General features: G+C 40.4%; 1 protein-coding gene across 11 annotated transcripts in view; it reads right to left on the bottom strand.

The window, feature by feature from the left end:
• Positions 1-971: 971 nt before the first annotated feature.
• Positions 972-19,790, bottom strand: part of SGSM2 (small G protein signaling modulator 2) — a 348,102-nt gene continuing 329,283 nt past the window's right edge. For all 11 annotated transcript variants that reach the window (XM_075594354.1, XM_075594353.1, XM_075594358.1 and 8 more), the window contains 8 exons: positions 15,406-15,588; positions 13,848-14,252; positions 12,054-12,178; positions 11,223-11,305; positions 9,850-9,959; positions 5,328-5,424; positions 4,625-4,792; positions 972-2,096 (listed from right to left, as the gene is read on the bottom strand). In XM_075594354.1, the coding sequence (XP_075450469.1) occupies positions 2,008-2,096; positions 4,625-4,792; positions 5,328-5,424; positions 9,850-9,959; positions 11,223-11,305; positions 12,054-12,178; positions 13,848-14,252; positions 15,406-15,588 (1,260 nt within the window). In that variant the 3' untranslated portion in view covers positions 972-2,007. The remainder of the gene's footprint in view (positions 2,097-4,624; positions 4,793-5,327; positions 5,425-9,849; positions 9,960-11,222; positions 11,306-12,053; positions 12,179-13,847; positions 14,253-15,405; positions 15,589-19,790) is intronic.

Genomic DNA, 19,790 nt, shown 5'->3' with positions numbered 1-19,790 from the left:
GGACTAAGCATTGGTCAATCATACAAGAGCTGTTTGGCTACATAACATAAATGTTATCATTTTTGCATTTCCGTCTCCATGAAGACATTCACAGACGATCCTGTACTATGGAGATAAACGAGGCTCCCAGTTCTTTTAGCAAATGCATAAAATGAGCACTGTACTCCCTGGGTTTCTCAGCGCGCCAATTTAGAACTTGTGCACCCTGCTGAATCCATGTCGATCTCTGACTGGGAAAGAAGCCCTTCCAGTAGTAGCTGACTGGAGGCCACGTTGCTTATGGAGTGATTTGCACAGAGTTAGTCAACATGAATACTGTGGCATAGATGAGGTTCATTTACTTGCAATTGATTAGTGGCAATGTGTGCTTATCTTCTTCTAATATTTATGTCTTCACGTTGTATGACCTTTGAAAACTGCAGTGTGGTGACCATCACATGATGCTAAATCATGGTGGACCTCAGAGGTAAAATCATGGGATGTTCACTAGCATCTGTTCGGCCTTATTACCACTGTAATCGTTCTGGAAAATCAGAAAATAATTCAAAAACCCTGATTGGATCATGTGAAAATCATGCTAGGACAATGTCGGTCACTGTTAAAGGGGTAAGTCCTGCAGCTCATTTTACGGTGGGTGGGGCTAAGAGCAAACCCCCCAACAGTATAATAATAATAAATTAATTAAAAAAAAGACATGATTGACATTGACAAATCAGTCAAACAAACAAGATGGGAAACAAACACAATAATAAGAGGGCTTTACAATCATAACACTTGAGGAACGTGCATGCAGCCACCCCTGCGGAACATGTTCTGGCGGATTATGGCATCACATCAGCATGGCAGTTCTCCCAAACACTGTCGCCTTTTTGATAGCAGCACAAAATCAGGACTGAGCAACAATGAGTTAGGGACTTTGCTGCTCTTAAACCGACTGATGAAATGGATTAAATACCCTTGATACACCTGAGTTCCAGCACCAAGCTTTACTAGCAGTCCTCATATCTCATACTTTATAATAACTTATAATATAGTGGAACAGTGGTGGTGAGCACAGACGTCCCTGTTTACAGAGGTAGGAAATATTATCTGTGTGCTCTTGTAATTTTGTCTCTCTCCGTTCCAGACAATCCATCTCTGTTTCACCATCACCGTTGGCATGTTTGGCCAATCCATCAGGTGACACACACATGTATGGCCCCAATGGGCTCTGCATGGTTCTATATAAAGGATAAGACATTTTAAACATCAAAATAACTCACCAGGATTAGGAATTCCCATCCCATAACCCCCCCATTGAAAGTCTGTTAGGCACATATACGCTGGCTTTCCTAGACCAAAACTCACATCCACATGCTTGGTCTGTTTCATTGCTCAGCGTTTCATTACTCATCACAGTGGGATTATACACATCTGCATGCTGAACAAAAATACAAAACATATTTCCTTTTAACGTAATTTCTAAAAGGGCAACAGAAGGCATGGATCCTCAGCTGAACTTCGATATACAGTACTGTATCTAAACAGACAAGAGGATATTCTAGAAAATTTGCAAGAATTCTATACATTCCTTGGCCAACAAGAGAATGTTTTTAGGCTGAACTCTTTTCCTTCCAGGGGGGCCATACACGGTACTGCTTTGCAGACCACTCCAGCAGCAAAGAGTTCACCACTGCCCCCTAATAAAACAAACTCCGGAGCATCTTTCTCTAGACCTCCCGTTACTGTGGGAGAAGTCTCTACTAAATATGTACGGTTTAATCAAAGTCTACCAGATGCACAGATCTGGGTTTGTTGTTTTGTGGGAATGTTTTTTCTTTTAAAAAGTATGTTACAAATCTTAAAATATTGAGTACATTGGCTGGAAAATATAATGAAAATATCCTCAGGGATTTACAGTGCAGGAACGGGTGAGTCCCAGTGATGCCGGACACAGTTGAAGGCCTTTCCAGCACCTCTGTATGATGATCCTGCTTTTCCTGTACGCCATCTCAATGAGGTGGCTCCTCATTTGTTTTCGATCAGTGTCTGCACCTTTTGAACCAGATCCCTGGCTATCCTCAGGATTAGTTGTGCATCATGATGCTCTGCCATTTCTACCAAGAATAGAGAAAACAACAGAGGAGAAGTACAGTATCAACGCAAGGAAAAACATATTTTTTGGTGCAATGCCCAATTGGTTTGCTATTGGTTGCTTCATGTAATAACCTTGTTAGTCAAGCTACCTACATGTACTGTTGCGGCCACCTTTAATCTAACACTTACCTGCATTTAACCGGGCCTTTTCTTCTTTTCTTCCGGAGTTTCCCGCGCGGCGGCCGCATCATCAGATAAGCGCTAATGGCGCTTATCATTGAAAGCGCCCGAGGCGCGGGAAACCGGCCGAAAAGAAGCCGCGCGCCTCCGCAGTTTTAAAATTCCCGCGGTGGCAGCCGCATTAGGTTAAAGGCGGCCGCCACTGTAGTGCATGTTCTGTTAAGTTTTAATGCAGCTCTGCTTCAAATATTAATGGGCTTTTTCTATATTTGCCGTTTCCGGCCAAAATTTCCCAAAATTTCCCATCGGTTGCTACCACTCCGGGTTTGATTCAGAGACTACGGGTTTCAGCCACATATCTCCGGTCTACGGTTTGATCGGGGTAATCTCAGGACGGCGGCATCTCCCCCTGCAAATCCCGTCAATATGGCTATGTGACGTCAAAAAGTGCCACATTGCCATTACAATGGGACACTATGTGACGTCACAGCGTCACATGACACCCAGTTCCCATGACTGGGATGCGACATGATGCCTCGGCGCCATAAGGTGTCCCGTTGTCATGGCAACTTGATGCTGCGTGACGTCACGTCATGGCAACATGCTCCATTTGAAGGGGAGAGAGAGGATGTAAAAGAACTAAATATATTAAATAAATAAATGTAAAAAAAAATCATTCTATAAAGTCTCCGGGTTAGCCTTTAATTGAAGGTGGCAACACTGACTTAACCTGATCGGCCACTTTGGCAGATATAGAATAAAGCCCCTCGGTATTTAGGTCCACATTTGTACACAAATTCCCTGACAAAGAGCAAAGACCAAACAAAATATTACAACTGGAACAAATAATCTTATGGAACACCCTTTTAAGATTCTGTACCTACTGTAGGTTTGTCTATTTAAATGGGCGTAGGAGTTTGCCAATCAAGTGTTTTCTTTACCCTGATCCCACCTTGTCCTTATCAGAGAATAATAAATAATAATAATAATAATAAAGCTAAGGGGAAGGGTGGGAAGGGACTCTCGCTGATTGCAGAAAATGGAGTGTCCAAAGGGAAATCAAAGTCTATATTTACTTAAAAATGAGACCTCTTAAACATGTCAGTAGAATTAGTTGATTTTTGTTTTGGGGGCTACCCTAAGTGATTACCCCTTTAAGTTACAAGACAATGGCACTTGGTTTCCAACAGTTCCAACAGTTCAAAGATCCGGACTAGAGCTGGGCGAATGTTTTTGGCGGATTTGGATCGGCCGTTTCCTTTGGTCTGCGGATCAGACTCAAAAATGGCGATTCTTTTTAACACTGACAATCCGTCCGCGGATACCACATTCCGCTGACGGATTTTAAGAATCCAATCAGCAGATTCAGCAATCCGCACGTGATTGTATCCAAAGGCAATTTTGGGCTAATCCGTACGGATTGAAACTGTAACAATCTGTCAGCGGATTTCACACCGCGGAACGGATTTTGAATGGTAAATTCAGAAAAATCCGTCAAACAGATTTGGACTGTTTCGCACATCTGTAATCAGGACTCTTAGCACACCTTAAGCGTCACTAACTAGACTTCATTTCACTTCAATGTGCCTCAAGGTGGGCCATGGCTTAGATTAATGTACCTCACTTTAGGCTCAAAATTACTAAACAGTCTTAACTTCACTAATCTTAAAGAGTGCATTAACAAAATCGAACTTTAAGCCTAGGCTGTTCTAAGATTTAGCACTATGTTAATAACTTTTAAAGGAAAGTAAGATACATAAGCCATTAAGTCATTTCTTGTGCATGTCAAATTCCATATTTTTCTGCATTTCTATGCTTTATGTCTCTGTGAATTGGTGTCTGTCTAAATAGCTCTGTAGTGCTACTGCTTAATATGCAATATAATCAAGCATGCTTTTAATAGTGTTGGGATCTAAATATATTCACCACGTATGATTATTGGACTGAAGGAGTAGTACAGGGGTGACATGAGACCGCTCTCTCTCATTGTGCCTGAAAATTCTATGTACAGCGCTGTGTAAACTGACAGTGCAATATGGAAACAAATATAATAATTATTAGTATCAATAACTAGTTTGATTAGCTATAGAAGTGTTCTCTGGATGACTACAAAATGCTTCTCTTTGCTACTTTATTATAGCAAACATACGGTAGTTAATTTATTAAGCACAGCACTCTTTTCACATTGTGCTGGGAAGATAGACTGAGCACTGGGAAGTGTTTCTTCCACCTCTGATTATGTTACGGAAACATTCCTAGGTTATGCAAATGAGCACATAGACCTCAGTGCATTATATGAGTGGGTGCAAGGTGTCATAATCCAGAATAGTTTTGCATGTTTACCCATATAGATTTGTGCATAGCGTACCATTAAAAAACTTGATGATATCCGTGAAATCCATGTTGTTGTCACGTACAATCTCTCGATACACCTCAACCAGAGCAAGAGCGATGAAGAGGACAAAATGTGCTGAGGAGATATGTTTGGCAGCCCAAATGACCTCCCACACTGCAAAAACATCCTCGTACAGCAACTCTAGAGGAGTGAAATAAAGAGATGAGAACAACAGCTGCCATTCCTTCTCCTAGAACTTTCTCATGAGAGGATATGCAAGTGTTGAGAAGCAGCACTGGTAATAGCAATCACTTGCCAATAGTAGCATCTGTACTAACTATAGTGGAACATAGTGGTTCCCTTCAACACATTGGCAATCCAACTTCAACCCACTTTTCTAATACCAAGGGATACCCTCTTACACTAAGGCTTCTATACAGTATACTGTGAAACCCTGTTCACCTTGAACGAAGCTTAAACCTTCCTAAGGAAGGGGATGATGGCGTCAGAGCATAATGAACAAGAGGCTAGATGTGCATTGTCTGCCCAAGAGATGCCAAGAGCTGGTAAGGTTTTTGTACAACACATTTAGTGGCAACATTTGGTCAGAGAGATCTTAGAAGTCAGTAGAGCAAATTACAATAGCTATACAAAAAGAGTGATGCTGTGGCCAGCTAAACTATGATTTCCAAGACTAATTAAAAACTCAGCTACCGAGTACCAACGCCTACTTTACCTCTTTTGAAATCGAGCAGGAACCAGCGGTAACAGAAGTAGAAGTGTGTGTAGTCTCCATTCTGGTGCATGAGTTCGAACAACTCAGAGTCCAATATCTGTCAAGAGAAAAAGGCACATATAACCTGTCTGCCGGTATAAGGGAGCTCCTAGGATTCCCCCAAATGAAGAACAGACTTGTGAACTCTCGTGTTGTTCTGCCTCACCAAGGAAATAATGAGGGGTCTATTTAATTTACCGTTTCCTGTAGAGATGTACGAACTTGCCCAATTCCAGGTCACCAATGGTTTTTATGCGAACTTTCAAAACAGAAAATTGGCAAAAATGTTCCTTTCACTTTATAGCAACAAAAAAATTCTGGGTAAAATAGCCATAGTCTGAAATGTTCTATCAAAATGGCGAACTTTGCCAGATAATCTATACTTAAACAACATTGAGAACTATGGGTTTTGGGAGGAGCGGAGAGACTATAGTTATATTTTGGGGTCTGGATTGGAATTGGAGTTGGAGATTTATTTGGCGAACTGCTTGTGAACTTTAAAAACGTAGCATTTTATTTGCTGCAAAACAAACAGCGCATTTTACATTACAAAAAGTTCGCTCTGGTTTCCTGTCTGCTAAACGTGGGCTAAGATAAAGCAACAACCAGCACTGCATTAACTGAAGACAAGGAACCCAACAGAAAACAATGTAAAGCTAGTGCAGTATTTTTGCACTTGTTATACAGTTATACAGTTGGGAGACTTTGGTAAATAGCCCCTGAATACAAATGACTGCAAACAGGGGCTAGTATTAGAACTATATATATCTACTAATATAGAGTACCCTGTTCACTTCTGTAACTATGTATTTGTAACCATGTATTATTTGTCATTTTAATTCTGTGCTCAGGACATACTTGAAAACGAGAGGTAACTCTCAATGTATTACTTCCTGGTAAAACCTTTTATAAATAAATAAAAATAAAATACTCCAAGTATTGACACCGCTAGACATTTAGTAAATCTGGGCCTCAATACTTAGACTACTCTGCTGATCTCATTAGGAATGCAGCTTAGAAATGCTTTGTTCAATCAAAATTAGGTACTAAATTAATTAGCAATACAGTTGACACTTGTATTAATAATAGATGTCACATACTGTATCTAACTGCACATTTACAGAGGGAATAGGCTACACAAGGTGCATATGAATCCATGAGAATCTTCATACAATGGACCACATAGTTAGTCATCACATTTTAATCTGACCACGTATCCTTATATTGACCTTGTATTTTCTTGTCTAACCAGTGGTCGTATTTAATTTTGTACAGTGCCGAATAAAGGAATAAACAACAAGAACAAGAGATTCTTGTTCTTCAGCAATGAGCTTATGTACATACGTGTAGGCTTCTCCAAGAGATGGCACATCGGGAGAGACCGAAGGCCATCAAGTTAAGTGAACAGCAAAATCGCTAGAACCGTTTAAACAATCAAGCCGAAAAAGTCTAATATCTGTGAATATTTTTAGATTAAATATTTCTAGAGGGTCTTTGTAAAGAGAATATGACCATTAAAAAAATTAAACAACAACCTTTTTTTTAATAAAAAAAAATTCAGCAGAGATTTTTTGTAAGCGTTAGAAGTGTTATATGTGTTATAGGCTGACAATAATACACTATCGCAAGTGTTTAACACCCTCATGGGCAGAGAACCAGGGTGTTAAAACAGATTTTTATCACTTTGACTTTCTCACATGAAAGCACCCTATATAAAATGTATGTAGTGTATGTAGCCGTACCTGAAAGGTTTCTCATAGGAATACAAATCATGTGATTGTAATGTATAGTTGAGTAACTACATTTCAAATATTGCAAATATAGTCATTTATAAATACACTTAGTCATGATAACACTGTAATTGTGAATGAAGTAATGGTCAATGTAAAAGTGAGAAGTACTGTAATAAGGTTCTTAATTTTAGCTTCTAGGCAGTCTTGTAGGGGAGCTTAAAGAACACCAAGTGGATTTACTCAAAGTAAACAGGTGGGGTGCTATATCAAATTATTTCCAATTAGACATACACAATCTTAGCAAGATCAAAAGCCCAAATCTATAGCAATATATATGTATATTTTGAATTGTGTCAATTGGAGCGCTACTGGGAATATAACCTCAAGTATACAACAGTAAACAAAGAAGTCCCAATTCACATCCAATATGGCAAATTATTTAATTCATGTCTATATGTTTTTCTTCTCATAAGTACGGGTAATTTAGTTCAATCTTGTGGTCAATACATAGCCTGCAGCGTCAAGATAGCACTTTATCATCAGGTACCTACACTGCCAATTTTATACTGAGTCCTTTGTATTTACTCCACTGCATGGAGAAAAGAGAAAACAAAACAATCATAGTCTGCAGCATGTGATGCGAGACATGTAAGCAGTGCCGAAGAGGTTAAAATGTAGGAGCACTACCGTATATGTGCTAAAGTGCAGTTCAAACTGGTAAAAAAAACAGCGGGGAAAAAAACCCATCTAAAAAAGAGCAAGAAACAGTATATATACTTTCCACACTTATTGTTGCAGCAAAGGTTGCTACCACCTTCCTCCTGGGGAAGAACATGTGTGTGCATGGATCTGCTGATTAAATAGTCATGAGATGGGCGAGCTTAAATGGAGAGGAGGGGCCACAGACCTCCCTCCCTCTCAACAATTTACAATGAGAAATATACAATCTTAGGCCGCGCTTATAGTGAGCGCGCTGGCGATGGGTGACGTCACCCGTCGCCGCTAGCGAAAGTTGTAATTCGCTTTGCGGCGACGTCGCGGGCAACCAGGTCATTGATTTGGTTCAGAGGCTGTCACATGTGGCGACAGCCTCTGAAAAATCAAATATGACCGGCTTCCAAATTTCGCGTCGCTGCCGTCGCTCCCGTCGCGCATACTATATGCGCACGCGGCGGCAATACATTTGTTTTCGGGCGACGTCGCCGGCACTATAAGCGCAGCCTCCCAGCTCAAAGGGTCTACCTTGTGGGGGTTGCAGACTTGATATGTTTTGAAAAGCAAGAAAGAGTGCACCACGGGGGAACACTTGAACACACGCTCAGCCCAAAATGAAGGGTTATAGGCGCTAGCAGGGGTAATATAATGATAACAGGCACAGGAGAGAGAAAGAAAATTCTGCAAGTGCTGCACAGTAATTAGAAAAATATGAGGAATGATTAGGTCCTAACAATGAACTAATGATTCCTCATATTTTTCTAATCAGTGCACAGCACTTACAGGCTTTTCTTTCTCTATTTCCTGTCTGCTATATTAATATATTTTAGCCAAAAGCTTGAACTAAATCACCCATACTTGTGAGAAGAAAAACATAGATATGAATGAAAGAGTTTGTCATGTTGGATGTGCATTGGGGGCTTCTTTGTCTACTGCTTTACCAAATGAGTCATAAACAGAGGATCCTTGTGGGATAAAAGGTTGAGAATTACCAAAGTAAAACGTTTGGAGCCATTACATGTGCCTAGAATTGCAATAATACATAAGTCACATGGACATAGCTTTCTGAAAGCAGGTTTGTTAGAGTTCAATTGCAGATCATTGACTTTGATCAGGAAGCAACATATTATTAGAATGGTGCAGAAAGGACACACTGCTCTTTTATAATGTGCATGTTATGTTATTGCTCAAGTAAACTTGATTAAAGTTAATTTTCACTCCCGGACTCAGAATACTTGCAGTTTAAATACCGTGTGATGTTATAGACACTGGAACAGTCTTGAGGATACTAGGTTACACATGCACAGTAGATGCACCACTGAGTGTGTTTTGGCTTCATTTTTTAAACTTTTGCTGTGCTCTTTGCCTTTATGAGGCACACGCACAGAGTACATAGAAAGATTAGTGCTACAGAAGACTCTCCATCCTGTGTTTCATCAATGGGTATAATACTGTATACAGAAGAAAAACAGCAAATCCTGTCGCCCTTCAGATAAATTCCACTACAATTCGCTTGGCTTAATCATAAGGCGATTTAAACCCGATGAAGGGTTATCCTGAAACGTTGTGCTTCTGCCACTGTGAACATCACCCGGCATCACATACATCTCCTCATGATTAAGTTAAGCTGTTTATGGTGGAGTTTATCTGAAGTACGGCAGGATTTGTTGCTTTTCTTCGAGTTTCTTGATTTGGCCACAGATCCTTATCTTACCTGTACCTGCACCTGATCTCCTAACCCTACAGCACAAAGATGTGAGTGCCCACTGCCACCATTTTCAACTGTTATAATATACAAAAACAATATCAGTAGACTGAGAAAGCACTCAAAAATATTGCAATATTATGCACAAAAAACAAAAGTGCAGAAATACATTAGCAAAGCAAAGATACATTAAAAATGTACAACGTTTTGGGAAGACAGTCCCTTTGTCTTGAAAACATTGCATTATGGGGATAAACAAGTAGTGGTCAAAGCTTCCTTATCATCCCCCTATTATGTTCTTTTACATTGCTCTTCTTGGAGGAAAATTTACCTGGATCAAAGATCGCATATTAGCAAAGTGGGTATCCATGGCACTCCCATTCGGGAAGTTTTGGCTCATTCTTTTCATAAGCTGGGTGAAGCAGCTATATGCCAACAAATCTATGAATGAAATAGATGTATTAGTTTTGCCTCACAGAGGGTGTTAGAGTACTTGAATGAGCCGATTTAAGCTCCAGGACACCAATGAGTAACCTAATGTGACAAGCAGCTTATGTGTACTTTCTAACTAAATATATTGTATACAGTATGTTGCCATTTGATGAGCACTGCATATCCTTGGATAGGTTATAGTGTCGGTTTTGATTGTATCAAGATGTTTTCTGTTACATTAACCATTTAGTTACACTTGGCTTGTTTTGTTGACTGGTGCTTTGCTTTTTGGTGTTTTCATATATCTATCATCATTTGCGGATTTTATATATTTTTTCCTTAATATGTTGAATATAGATTATTGTGCAACACTGGGCATTTCTTGTTTGTGAGTAGCCAACCATCATGGCTATTAATTACGATGTTTAATTTTTGATAAATATCAACTTTGCTTTATGTCTGTGTGGGCCTTAATTTATGCTACAGTATAGGGTGTTTTTTTCTAGTTGTTTCTCTCTTTTTTTATATATATCCTCTTTTTCATATACTTTAATAACACATTTATGATTTTTGTGTTACCTATTGTGAAGTTAATGAAGTATAGTTGGATTTAATTAGAGAATTATTTTAGATGTTACAAACTACCCTTGTGGCAATGTTCTCACAGACATTCGAATCACCTGTCTACGCCATTTTAAATTGCAATTGTTCATTCCTATCAGATGTTTCTGACTGTTAAGAAGGGGTATAAATACTATGTTTATCACTTACCCCTTTATACTCCTTGAAAAATCGCCTTACGGGCATGAAACGCGTGGGAGGAGAGTTTTTGTTTTGTTTGTATATTTGTTACTTGTTTTTTAGAATGTAACATTAAACTTTTTTTTATTTTTGTATTAAACCTGGTGAGATGTCATTTTTCAATGGCTTGCAGTTCCACCAATCTTTTTGCTGCTTCACAGAGGGTGTTACATAATATTGAAAGGGGGCACCAATTCCCACAGAGGGCAAAGAACAACAATCACGTTCTGTCCATCCCATCTGTAAGATCCAGTTTGATACATTACACTTATAGCCTCTGATTCCCCACCCACACCTGGCAAATCCCACGCATTAATTGTGTAATTTCCCATGTTAATATCTTTGCCCACTGCTTTCCAATTTAAAGCTTAGGACCCAAGGTCAAGATAAGCAGCTGAGCTAGTTACGTTTTTGGTAAACGTTCTTATAATAGTAAGCACAGTAGTCAGAATTAAAGGCAGTTTTCCCTACCATTATCCAGTACAACCATTAGTGGAGCAAGCAGGTCACACATTCCTTGAACATATCCTATATCCAGGTGCTCCCACACATAACTATATTAAGAGAAAGAGGATAGAACTTAGATTAAAAAGACGCACAATTATCACCTCAGCTCAAACACAAAGTGCCAAGATATAGAATACACAGTTTGTCTGCCTTCTTCTTTGTGCTCAAAGTTTTGTTTATGTCAGCTCCTTCCGACCTTGGAAAGTCACTGCATCTCCCTGCTATGGAGGCACCAATAGACTAGACTTAGATTGTAAGCTCTATGGGTCAGGGCCTTGTGCATAAGATATAATATGTACAGCTCTTAGCAAATTCGTATTACCAAACGTATTATTATTAATAAAGCAATTTTGACCAGAACTATCAATTTTTAGGAAGATTATCAAATGAAGAGAAAATTAGAGGTTTCTTTTTGCAATAATGTATATAGGATTATCATTATAATAAGATTTGTATAGTGCATGTAGAGAGCACCATTAACTTAAAATGGTGGTTCATACCACAGCCCCCTATTGTAATACAAGTAGAAGTTGTAGCCTTCACCACCTTCTCTTCCATGCTGGGTGCCTGGGAGCCATGAGCAAAAAGAATTGTTCCAAGGTCAATAAAGGGGGCTATCATATCACAATGTTCTTAAGAGCTTCAACAGAGCTAATGAACCCCAGATCACACCCAGTCCCACTTTACACATAAAACAACTTCATGTAAGAGACTGGAAGAGGAAGCAGGGACAAATCTCAGTAGCAAGTATAGCTGTAGCAACCATGGTCCATACAAGTACTGTACATGATGCACCTGCACATGATGTTCCGGAGCTTCTCTAAGTTGTCGGCTGTGAAATACCAGTAATTTCTATCACATCTCTGGACATCTTTATCGATTCGATGCAAATTTAAGGCAATGGTATCCAGTAATTCTATCTGGTGAAGAAAACATAAACACATTATAGTTAGACATTTAACTGGACTAATAGCATTTGAAACAGCGGTCTATATAGAAATACTCCTTTAACTCTGAATAGTTCTTCTTAAACATGTCATGGGTTCACCAAAATAGCCAAAATGACCAGATGCTGCCACAGAAATGTACTACATATACAAATAGCAAATGTCAGATGTATTTAATCTATTATTAGTTTAAGTGTCATCTGACCACATGGTGTAATTGGTTCAGTAATAACAGTATTACTATATAACCTCATCACCATGCCACTTAATGCATGGGATTTAAACTACTTCAAGTAAAGGATTGCAGTTACCCTACTTATAACTACAAAGCATAAACCCACCAGAGGTTGTCTCCCTGACAAGATGGACAAGTTAACAGGCAGTCATGGAGGCTCCGCCATTAAATTAAATGTGCCAGGGCTTCCCCTAAGCAACGTGAGAACAAGAGGAACAATAACAGGTGTTTCTAAATGATTTGTATAATGTAATTACTTTATTTCCATATGTTAAAAATACTTTTGCTATCCTGTTTAAAAATCCTGAACCTTCTGAACCATCTTAGTCATTTTATCTTCCTCTCCAATAGGTCTATAATTTCCTCTGTCCGACATACAATAGAACCCATACAATATACTGTAAATTATGATGCCTGGTACAGAATAGAATCTCTCCCTTCAAAAATGTATAATATGGATATTACAGAGTTTTATCAGTCACATTGGTTCTAGAGAACAAGATATTACCGGTCTAGAACATTTGGCTGCGATCAAATCACCATCCGGTGCTCCGCCACAGCATGTCATCAGCGCCTCTCCCAGGCACAGGGCACCTCCGCCACTCCGACGCGCAGGACAGCCACCAGCAGAGGGAAATGTAAAAATGTTTCCTGCCTGTTGGCGGCTGTGCTGAGTGTCTTGCACATCGGAGGAGCTCGGCTGGCAGAGGAGCTGAAGACATGCTGCAGCGGAGGTGCCCGACTGGAAGAGGTGCTGGCGGTGACGGCGAGGTGACCTGCTGCGACTTGCCCTGCGGTCAGTAGTTATGGCGGCGGATCGCAGGTGGCAATTTGGTCGCGGCAAATGGCCACGGGCAAACGTCCTAGACCTGTGATATCTTGTTCTCTAGAACCAATGTGGCTGATAGAGCCCTGTAATATAGCTGTCTGTGAATAGGTTTACTGGCTATGCACTTCTTCAACCCAGGCTGTGCTGAAAAGCTGTACAATACCGCAGACATATGCTTATAGGGTTCCATGTTATAATGGATAAGTAAAGAGAGTGACACACTGTGCTCATTTGCATGTCATTACCCAGAATCCCTGGCTGCAGTGAAAGCACTGTTTGCTAAGCGATAATGGGCAAAGACAGGGTTTCAGACCTGTCTGAGATATGCAGATGCACCACAAGTAATATTTGTATTTACTGTACATTAAAAGATATTTTTCAAATGTTTTTCTTTTATTCTGCAAAAGGTGAACATTTTTTACATATATTGTGCATTAAGTTTTCTGACCACAGAAGTTCCACATAGTGCATAACAAATTGCAATATATCTGTAATAATATTATTAACCAGGCTTTTGTTTGCAATGGAAACTGGCACTACAAGAGAACAAATATATCTCCAAGCGCAGAATCACTTACTGTATAAGATGTGGGACACATGGAAGAAATGTCATCCCCAGTACTTAAATATTCCAACTGAGAGCACAGCTGCTCCTCACTTATAGAGTCCTGCATTTTGAGGGTTCCCTTGGCTTTCCTTGGAGGCAACACACTCATTTCTGTTTTCTCAGACTCTGTGCTTGACTCTTCGTCCTCAAAGCAGATGCTCTGCCCGTCATCAATGCTGGAAAGGATGCCTGAGGTTACAGAGTAATTGCGGGAAGAGGGAAGTCCGGAATCCGGAGAGTCAAATTCCACTGACTGCTGCGGTTCCACTGCGACGATTGCCACAGGATTACCAGCATTGGTCAGGGTCGACGCTTTGTCACTTCGACCTTTCAAATCCCTGTCTGTCACATCCATTTCATCTGTAGACAAGAAGACCTAAGACAAACATACAGAGGTTTTACATAATACTATATGCAAGTGAGCATTTCAGTGCGAAACACCAGTGATCCTGCAGATGTGATATTGTTCTGATAGCTCATTTAGCAACCTCAGGAATGATGACAACTATGAGATATTTGATTTAATATGCTTCAGCGTTAGACAGTAGACCAAAGCATGAAAATGTATAAAATGTGTATGAAAAAACATAGGGATTTTGTCAGGGTAGTGTTGTAATTTTTGAAGTGAAACTTCTTTGCTGGCGCCTACAGGTGTTTCATGGGGAAAAATCCTTGTGTTGTAACGAAAAATCGTAATGCGAGTGACGTCACGGTACTAATAGGCGCGCGCCGTCGCTCGCGCCTGTTGCCGTCGTGCTCGTGCCTGTTGCGCGTTGCTGTCGCGCTCATGCATGCGCAAAAAACCACTATGCCGGGTCTCGCCGCACACATGCGCAGTGGCGACCGGACTCTGGCGCACATGCGCAGTGGCGACCGGACTCGGCGCTAGGGAGACAGTGGCACCCAGAGGCGTGCACACACACACACAGAGGCAGGCACACACACACACAGAGGCAGGCACACACACACACACACACGCAGCCACACACACACAGAGGCACCAGAGACAGACGCGCGCACACACACACACACACACACACACACACACAGACATGCACACAGAGACAGTTAGTATAACTATATAAGTGCAAATAGCTAAAACAGAGGTGTGTGCTGAGCACACGCGTTCTAAGTCAAAATTCTTTGCGTTTTGCCACTGACATTGTGTTTTCAATTTTAATTTAAAATATCACCATCACAAATACAATATCTGTGACAAAACAGTGACCAAGATGTTTCACTTAAAATGCGCGTACTCAGCACACACAACATTTTTTTCACCTATTGAAGGTAATGGAATATTTGCTGAGATAAGTGGAAATTGTATTGACATTTTAACAAAGTCTTTGCTTTCCTCAATGCAAAAAATACAAAGTGATGGTGACTGAGGCTCTTCAGGAATTCATACAACATCTTATAGACATCACATGAACAGAGTTAATCCCATGTTCTTCTGCAGTTTACTTGTGCCAGTCACTATTATAATGATGTATCTGGGAGTGATAAAGAGCAGAAGGAAGATCTCTTACATCATTACTGATAGTGGAGTCCCGGTGAATCAAGCGCAGAACATGGCTGTCGATGCTACTGCCGGACGAGAGCTTGGCATAAATGGCAGAGTGGGACTCCTTCTCCCTCTGCTTGACAATCACCTCACAGGCTTTCCACTCAGCCATAACCTTTTGGTACCTGGAGGCAATTGCATCATCAACCTTGGAGTGAAGAAAACAAGACACATTGTCATGGCTTTTCCAGTACGTGGTCACTGGAGAAACCCAAAAAACTGTCAGGGTACACAGTAGCACCAGAAATGGAGTATAACCTGGTGTGTTACATTTCTGCTCAAAAGGGGGCAATGTTCAGTATATGGCTAGCAGACAACAGAGGTCAACAAAGCTGGAGGAAAAAGATAGCCTGGAAATAAATCTCCATAGAAGCAAAACGTATCTCTCAACTGTCCCTCATTTGATGCCAAATACATGATTTAGGTACTAGCTCTAGGCACTGGATGTAAAGGAAAGAATAATCCCCCTTATACGCGTTATCCCAAAGGACTGCAGCAGATAATGTATGGGAAATTGATCACAGAAGATAAAGCAATGGCAGGAATAGCATGTCCAAGAATGATGTGAGGAGGAAGTAGGGATAATGCTTTTTCAAATATATATACCAGTGCCGTGGCAAAGTTTCTGTGTCTAGACCAGGGTGCTTGCCCTCATCCCACTGAGGTAACACTGTACAATTTATCCTAATTGCGTGCTGTGCTTAAAGAAAACTAAATCTACTTTGAGAAATATCTTCACGCCAGCCTCTACTTCCTTCAGATTGTGAACCCATCTTACATACCTATACATAACCTATTTCTGTTCCTGTACAAACCCTTTCATTCCAAAAGTAGATTGTCAAATAAATACCCAACACATAGTTGAAAACGACATTATTGTTGCAGAACATAAATTAGATGATGAATGTTTTAGAATATGTTAGATAACTTTTAAAGTTTTTTTGTTTTATTTTTTTTCTATCCTCTTGTGTGGTGTAAATAAGTCTTTAGATATTTTACGTGAACGCTTTAGTTCTTTCAGTGTTGCGGATGACAGTGATAATGAGCAAAAGTAAAACCTTCACACTTGACAAATATGTTTGGTTTTACCCGGTCATGTCCTCTTTTTAGGAGTGTGTAAGAGCATTCGACAGGTTTCAAACAAACCTCCTTTTCTGTCCAATATTTGTCCAGTCATTCACAGATCTGTTTTCCCAGGGGGTTAAAAGGGGAAGCTGTAGTACAAGGAAAGAGTTCTGCTCAACTTTCACCTTTCATTGTACTTTATTACTCCTTCTCTGCATTTAGTACACATGCCTCATGCCTGCATCCTCCATCATGCTGGTCTTTGTATCTATACTGGAGTGAGCAGGTCTCTAGCTGTCTGCTATGCCTCCTCACCTGCCGGTAGCTAGTCTCTGATGGCCCCAACTGGTTCCCCACCCTACAAGCTGACAGTGGGTGTTCAGCTGCTCCCTTCAACCCCCTGCCTACTTTGCAAAACTCCTCGTCGTGGTGCCCCTTCTGTCAGAAGTTGCCATGCTATAGGTAGCTCTATGTTCATGATATTGTTGTGTGTTACTAAATGTGTATATGTGTCACTAAGTGTATATATGTATGTTTGTGTAACTAAATGTATGTACTGTATTGTATGTATTGTATGTACTGTATGTATGTGTATATGTGACAGTAACCAAGCATGTACATTTGGTGTGTCACTGACTAAGTATATGTGTATTGTCACTAAGGGCTAGATACACAAAGCTCTGTTAAATCAGGGGTCGTAACGAACAGACAAAGACGTTTCCTTGACGTTAACACATATCCTTAAATCAAATGATAAGCAAAAACAATGGACATTCTATATCTCATTAACATAAGCTTAACATCACGTTAATGTTGTGCTATCTTCCAATAACGTGACATTAAGTGTGTCTTAGTGCAGTGGTTCTCAACCTTTTTTCTCTGAAAGGCACCCCTAATCATAGTATCTAGTTGCTGAAGCACCGCTACAACAGCACATATTCACCGAAAACATGGGACCGACAGATGGAGTCACAGAAAACCCAGGACAGACAGCCAGACAAAGAAAACACGGGATAGACAGACAAACACAAACACAGAAGACAACACAAGCACAAAAAAACAGGACAGAACAGATACAAACACTACAGGACAGAGACATAAACCCTCCCCTCTTTATTCTTCCTCTGCTTGGTCCGGCACATACTCCTGACACCTCATCCTGATTGGCTGTAATACACAGCAGTAGCCAATCAGATTGATGGAAACTGACCAGCTCCCTAGCAACTGCTTTCTCCCTGCTCTGGGAGAACAGGGAAATCCCATGGCCCCCTTTTGATCATCTCATGGCACCCCAGTGTACTACGACACCCCAGTTGAGAAACACTGTCTTAGCATTACTCCTATCCAGACTCTGAAATAACTATTTCACTCAAGTTGAGAAAGAGAAGAGAGGAGATAATGCTATTCGGCTGGGGTGTTACAACCACCCAGACCCTGTAAGAGTTCTATTTATAAAGGGGATGGACAATCTGACTTATGAGGAGAGAGTAGCTAAATTAGATTTATTTATATTAGAAAAGAGGCATCTAAGAGGGGATATGATAGCTATATACAAATATATTTCGGGGACAATACAAGAAGCTTTCAAAAGAACTATTCATCCCATGGGCAATACAAAGGACTTGGGGCCATCCCTTAAGGTTGGAGGAAACGAGATTTCACCAGCAACAAAGGAAAGGGTTCATTACAGTAAGGACAGTTAAAATGCGGAATTCATTACCCATGGAGACTGTGATGGCAAATACAATAGATATCTTCAAAAAAAGGTTGGACATCTTTTTAGATAGGAAAGGTATACAGGGATATACCAAATACGTATACATGGGAAGGATGTTGATCCAGGGATTAATCCGATTTCCCCTTATGAGATATCATTGGATGATGTGCCTCTGGGGTTTTGTTTGCCTTCCTCTGGATCAATAAGTATAGATATATGATAAAGTATCTATTGTCTAAATTTAGCATAGGTTGAACTTGATGGACGGAAGTCTTCTTTCAACCTCATCTACTATGTAACTGTATGTAACTATGTATTTCACGGTCCTGATGTGAGTAATGCCAAGTTTAGATATGACCCAACTAACATAACATTAATGTACTTTTGTGGATATAAGCTTCATTTGCATATAATATATATAGTAGCCTTACCCAGGGAGCTATACATTAGTTAGTAAAACAAAGGTGAGTTAGTAAAACAATATCATTATCACTAACTGCCGTAATAGTTAACACACTGATCTTTATGGAAGAAAACATGACTTTATGGAAGAAAACATTATGGCATTGTATGTATGTATGTATGTCTTTATTTATATAGCGCCATTAATGTACATACAGTAGCGCTTCAGAGCAGTAATACATGTGACAATCATATAAATAACAAATAATATAAATAACACATAATGGAAATAAGTGCTTCAGACAAAAGTACCATTTAGAAAAAGGAGTTCCTGCTCCGAAGAGCTTACAATATAATTGGTTGGTAGGAAGAACGTACGGAGACAGTTGGAGGGTGTTCTGGTACAGCAAGTGCGTCTGCAGGGGGTCAAGGTTTATGTATGAGGTGTAAAGTATCAGCCATGGAGTTATTCATATGCTTCCTTAAGCAGGTGTGTTTTGAGGTGGGTCTTAAAGGTGGATAGAGAGCGCACTAGTCGGGTATTGAGGGGAAGGGCATTCCAGAGGTGTGGGGCAGTCAGTGAGAAAGGTTTAAGGCAGGAGACGGCTTTAAATACAAAAGGGGTAGAGAGAAGACATCCTTGAGCAGAACGCAAGAGTCTGGAAGGTGTATAGCGGGAAATTAGATCTGGCATTGTCTTTTTAAGATACACCGTTAGGGCCTCATTCAGAGAAGGTTGATAAAAATTATCGCCAGGGCATTTAAAATTACGCTTTTTTGGGCGTTGCTATCACGGTATTCAGAAAGCCTCGATTACCTGTGATAGCAAAATTCCCAAAACGGGCGAGTTGCTGCCAGCGAGAGCATCGAGCCTCTGAAAAGGCCTAACCCGGCGATTCATTTCTGCTGCAGAGAGAGCGCTCAGAGCCGCCTCTCACAGCGGAAATGTCGCCCGAAAACTATTTATTTAAATACAGTATACATTTGTTTCATAGTGTAGATGTGCAGGGGGTCTCCGGAGCTGAACCTCGTTGGTTTTATGTCCGGGGACCCCCTGCTTCCCGAGATATAGGCCTCTTTATGGGGTGCCGGTATCTCCTATGCAAGGAAATGTCCCCTTAATCACCTTAGCGGTTACTAACCGCTATAGTCATTAAGGGGTTAAC

The sequence above is a fragment of the Ascaphus truei genome, chromosome 3, assembly GCF_040206685.1.
Source record: "Ascaphus truei isolate aAscTru1 chromosome 3, aAscTru1.hap1, whole genome shotgun sequence".
NCBI classification, from domain to species: domain Eukaryota; kingdom Metazoa; phylum Chordata; class Amphibia; order Anura; family Ascaphidae; genus Ascaphus; species Ascaphus truei.
Note: the sequence above shows the minus strand (reverse complement) of the source record. Positions and strands in the feature narration are given on the sequence as shown.